The 5,345-nt window shown below is 35.5% G+C and overlaps 1 protein-coding gene across 1 annotated transcript; it reads right to left on the reverse strand.

Annotated features, from left to right (window-relative positions):
• Positions 1-3,787: 3,787 nt before the first annotated feature.
• Positions 3,788-4,744, reverse strand: LOC129665568 (olfactory receptor 6C75). The gene has a single exon (XM_055592312.1). The coding sequence runs from the start codon at positions 4,730-4,732 to the stop codon at positions 3,788-3,790; it is 945 nt and encodes a 314-aa protein (XP_055448287.1). The 5' UTR covers positions 4,733-4,744.
• Between the last annotated feature and the right edge of the window lie 601 nt (positions 4,745-5,345).

The raw sequence follows: 5,345 nt of genomic DNA on the forward strand, positions 1-5,345 counted from the left end.
GGTTGTGGAGAAAGAGAAACCCTCCTCCATTGCTGGTGGGAATGTGAACTTGTACAACTACTTTTCAGATCAATCTCGTGCTTTCTCAGACAATTAGGAATAGTGCTTCCTCAAGATCCAGCTGTACCACCCCTAGGCATATATTCAAGATTCTCAAGTACATAACAAGGATGTTTGCTCTACCATGTTCATAGCAGCTATATATAAATATATAAATATATATATATATTTATATATATATATTTATATATATATATTTAATTAACCTAGATCACAATGCTGGTCAATAGGTGTTCCATCCTAAACCTCCAAGCCCACATAGTTTCTACCATTCAGACTTCCCACATTATACTTGCTTTTAGTGATATATTAGGTTCAGTCCATCTCTCCACATCATTCCAAGACCTCTCCTTCAGCCTTGGTCTCCCAGTTCTCTCTTGCCCTTCTCTCCTCCTCTGCCTCCCACACCTTCTTGTCCTCTGGCTCCTCCCTCTCTTCCTGCTTCCTTTCCATTGCTCAACATTGTGGCTGGTTGCTTTATTTTGGCATGTTTACAAAAAGTTGAAACAGGTGATGCTTAGAATAAGTATCACAATGCAATGTCCAGATTGAAGCCAGAGAGCGGGGAGAGAAATCAACATGTGAATGAACAAGGGTAAAGTGTATACATTCCAAGAGAACATTATACCAACATTTCCCTCTTTAAGTCCAATAAAAGGCTCCTTTTTTCCAATTTTTATTTTTTGGAAGCTGCTAACATGCACTTCCTATTTACTCTAAAAGCTAATTTTATTCCTTCTCAAGTCTCTGATGGGGTTGAAGACCAAATAGTCATAGTGCCACAATTAAGCTTAAGTTGTTTAGAAGTTAAATCCTTTCATATAGGTAATACCAACAAGGATAAAAGTTAATTTAGGTATAGAACTCTAAACTTGTCAAGATAGATAGGATAATCAGATACTTCCTCTTAAGTTGCTAAATACACATGGATTGGACATTGCACATGTAGATTATACCTAACAGTTTTCATAATTTCATAATTATTATTGTATTGAAAGAAAAGGAGCCTTTTATTGGACTTAAAAGGGGAAATGTTGGTATAATGTTCCTTTGGAATGTATACACTTCACCCTTGTTCATTCCGAGCTTTATTCTTAATAGACATAATCTGGAAACAACCCAGATGTCCCTGAACTGAAAAATAGATTCAGAAATTGTGGTACATTTACACAATGGAATACTACTCAGTAATTAAAAACAAGGAATTCATGAAATTTGCAAGTTAATGGATGGAACTAGAAAAGATCATGTTGAGTGATGTATACAAGAAGCAGAAAGACACACATGGTATATACTCAGTTATAAATGGACATTAGACATATAATATAGGATAATCATACTAAAATACGTACATCTAAAGAAGCTAAGTAAGAAGGAGATGATAAGATGATAAGATAATCAATAAGACTGATAAGATGATCAATCTTCATTCAGAAAGGCAAATGGGATAGACATCAGAATAGAAAGAAAGCAGGAACAAGACAGGATCCTACCATAGAGGGCCTCTGAAAGACTCTACCCAGCAGGGTATTAAAGCAGATGCTGAGACTCATAGCCAAACTTTGGGCAGAGTACAGAGAATCTTATGAAAGATGGGGGAGCTAGAATGTCATGGAAGGGATTGGAGCTCCACAACGAGACCAATAGAACCACAAAACTTTGGAACTGGGGTCTTTTCTGAGACTGTGAATTCAACCAAGGACCATTCATGGAGATAACCTAGAACCCCTTTACAGATGTAGCCCATGGCAACTCAGTCTCTAAATGGGCTCCCTAGTAAGGGGAACAGGGACTGTCTCTGACATGAACTCAGTGGCTGGCTCTTTGATCACCTCTCTCTGAGGGGGTGGTAGCCTTCCCAGGCCTCAAAAGAAGACAATGCAGCCAGTCCTAATGAGACCTTATAGGCTAGGGTCAGAGAAAAGGGGAGGAGGACCTCTCTTATCAGGGGACTGTGGAAGGGAAATGAGAGGAGAAGAGGGAGGAAGGGCAGAATTGGGAGGGGCTGAGAGAGAGAAAGAGAGAGAGAGAGAGGGCAACAGCTGGGATACAAAGTGAATAAATTGTAGTCATTAAAAAAGTTTAAAAATAATTTTATTTGCATTTAATGAAGAAAATGATAAAATAGACTAGTGTCTAAGTATATCTTATACATTTGTGGATGTACAACACTGTATTTCTTGAGGTCATAACAGGGTATTTGGCTGGATAAAAAGTTATGATCATTAAGCTCTTACTGATAATGGAATATAAGTAAAAATAATACAAGTAATATTTCAAAATTTTGTCAGTATCTCCAAACCTTGCAATTTTTTTTCCAAATTGTTACAAATCTTTAAACAGAAAATAATAGAAACAGGGAAATAATTCTGTATAAATGTACCCAGGCACTTTGAACTTATGTAGAACACCAGTTTGCCAGCAAGTGTTTTTTCCCCAATTTTTCTAAACTGGAGTTGATATATTCAGATAAGCTTTGTTAATCAAGATGATAAATTTTTCCCTACTCTCTCATTTTCCATTTACCTTCTCTTATCTCAATTTCTCTCTTTTGTCTGCCTATAGTTTTTATTTATTTACTTAATCTTTAGTTTTTTTCATACTTCAGATTTTAGTTTTGTTTTTTGCTTACTTGCTTTATCTCACAAAGTCAACTTTCATAGTTTCATTTCTTTTTCAATTACCTCAATAATGAATTTAAAATCAAATAAATATTATGTAATTTCTGTTTTATAATTACACTAGTTTACAATATACTTGAGGTAAGTGAATGCCATTCCATGTGAGCACAATGGAAATAATCAGTGCTTTAGACTATTCTTGTTCATGATAATAATTAATTAATTATTTGTTTAATTCATATAGGAGATACATGGAGCACATCACACTGACCTGTGATTCAGATCAAGCTGCAAACTTAGAGGCTAAAAATCTAGTGATTTACCCAGCATCTGTTCAGACTCATAGCTTCTGTCTCAAGACAATTCCTCTTCTTAATGAAACACAGGAGTTGAGGGACTCATTATCTACAGGACAGACCTCGGAGCACTATTTTTGTTTTTACGGCTACCTCCAAAAGTCATTGTCTTGACTATGTTTGTAGGGAAAGAAACATCTGTGAAAGAGACATTTAAAGGTTTCTATAAATGGAAAGATGAAAGAGGGCATTGCATGTTGAATAACAGAAAAAGTCTAAGACATTATTAACCAGCATTCACAATATCCAGGAGGATCAACAGAATACCAGCATTCCATCAGCATGCACACATCAGCACTTTTGATTCATTTTGTAGCATGTCAGTAGGAATAACAATTGCTCTAGTGGGAAGAACCTTAACTTAAGTCAGGATAGCAATAGACTCTTAGAGAACATGATTTTCCATTTAAAACATGATCAGTAGAAATAGAGACATTTTCAGTTGAATAATCTGTTATTTAAGAAATAGTATCAAAGAATAAAATAAATTTCATAATTTATACAGTTTTACTTATATTTTACTTAGAAAAATAAATTTAGAAACATCAACATACTTCATTTTATATTTCTATTTATATATATTTATTTATATATTTATATATATATTTCATTTTATATTTCTATTTATTCCCTATATAATTTTTGCTCCATAGTAAGTTTAATATAATTTAATAGGTGTTGGGAAAGAGCCTATGTAGAGAAGGGCAGAAGTTTCCTCTGCTCGTCTTCAGAGGTCCATTTTACACATGATCATGTTAATTTCTTTGAAGAGGAGAGGATCCTCTGGACCATGGTTTTGAAGGCTTGCTTCACTTGCTGGTTCCTCAGTGTATAGATGAAGGGGTTCAGGAGAGGAGCCACTGAGGTGTTGAGCACAGCTACTCCTTTGCTTAAAGTCACCCTCTCCCTTGCAGATGGCTTGATGTACATGAAGATGCAGCTGCCGTAAGAGAGGGAGACAACTATCATGTGGGAGGAACAGGTGGAAAAGGCCTTTTTTCTTTGATGTGTAGAAGGGAATCTCAGAATTGTCCGGATGATGTATGTGTAGGAGAGAATAATTAATGTCAGGGTAACCATGAGAGTTACTACAGCTAACAAAAATGCCATGAGTTCTAGAAAACGAGTATTTGAACAAGAAAGCTGCAAAATTGGAGAAGAGTCACAGATAAAGTGGTCAATGACATTGGAGGCACAAAAATCTAAGTGTAGCAGAAGGATAATTGGTGGAAAGATGATCAGAAATCCTGCAAACCATGAGCTACCGACAAGAAGAATGCACACACGGTTGTTCATGATTGTTGTGTAGTGCAGGGGCTTGCAGATGGCCACGTACCGATCATAGGACATGGCAGCCAGAAGGTAAAACTCTGTCACTCCCAACAAAATGAAAAAAAATAGCTGAGCCACACAACCATTGTAGGAAATGGTTCTGTCTCCTGTCACAATAGTGACAAGGAATCTGGGAATGCAGACAGACGTGAATGATATTTCTAGGAGTGAGAAATTACGAAGGAAGAAATACATGGGTGTCATCAGATGGGCATCTGAGAGGGTGAGGGTGATAATGATGAGGTTCCCAGTCACACTTAGCATGTAGGTGACAAGAAGAAACGTGAAGATCACAAGCTGCCACCGTGGGTCATTTGTCAGTCCAAGAAGAATAAAATCTGTTACTGCTGTGGAATTTCTCATAATAGTCTCTGTTTCTAAATGATTTTCTAAACAGATGAGGCAAAAAAAGTTAACTTTGCTAATAAAGAAATTAACTTTTTACCTGTGTCTGGTTCATCTTGCTTATCACAATATTGTTCAGATTCATCCATGATGTCACAGATGCTGAGATGGCCTCGCCTCCTTTATAAAGCTGGGCATTATGGTTCAATGTGGGTGAACATATATTATATTATATTTGTAACACAGTCAATTTAATCCTAATACTTTCAAAGAGCATACATTTGTAGTCATATAGAATAAATAAATGTAGATAACTAATGGGTAGTGGGTATGTTAACTAAAGCACACTTAATGCTGTTGTAGTGTGTACTAAAATTTACTTTGGAAAATTTTATATACTCTTATAGCAAAAGGAAAAACAATAACTAGGATGTCATAGATAAAATAGTTTTCTTTATTACAGGACCATTTCACTACATATACGTATCAAGACGTATTCATATACATTATATATTAATGAATAAAATACCTAGATAAACACATATACTTAAAAATTATAGTTGCCATCATTGTTTATGGTTGACTTTGTGGCAAATCAAATAAAATAATTTTACCTTCACAATCTTATTTT

Source organism: Psammomys obesus, unplaced genomic scaffold (genome assembly GCF_907164565.1).
Source record: "Psammomys obesus unplaced genomic scaffold, mPsaObe1.curated_primary_1811, whole genome shotgun sequence".
Classification (NCBI taxonomy): Eukaryota; Metazoa; Chordata; class Mammalia; order Rodentia; family Muridae; genus Psammomys; species Psammomys obesus.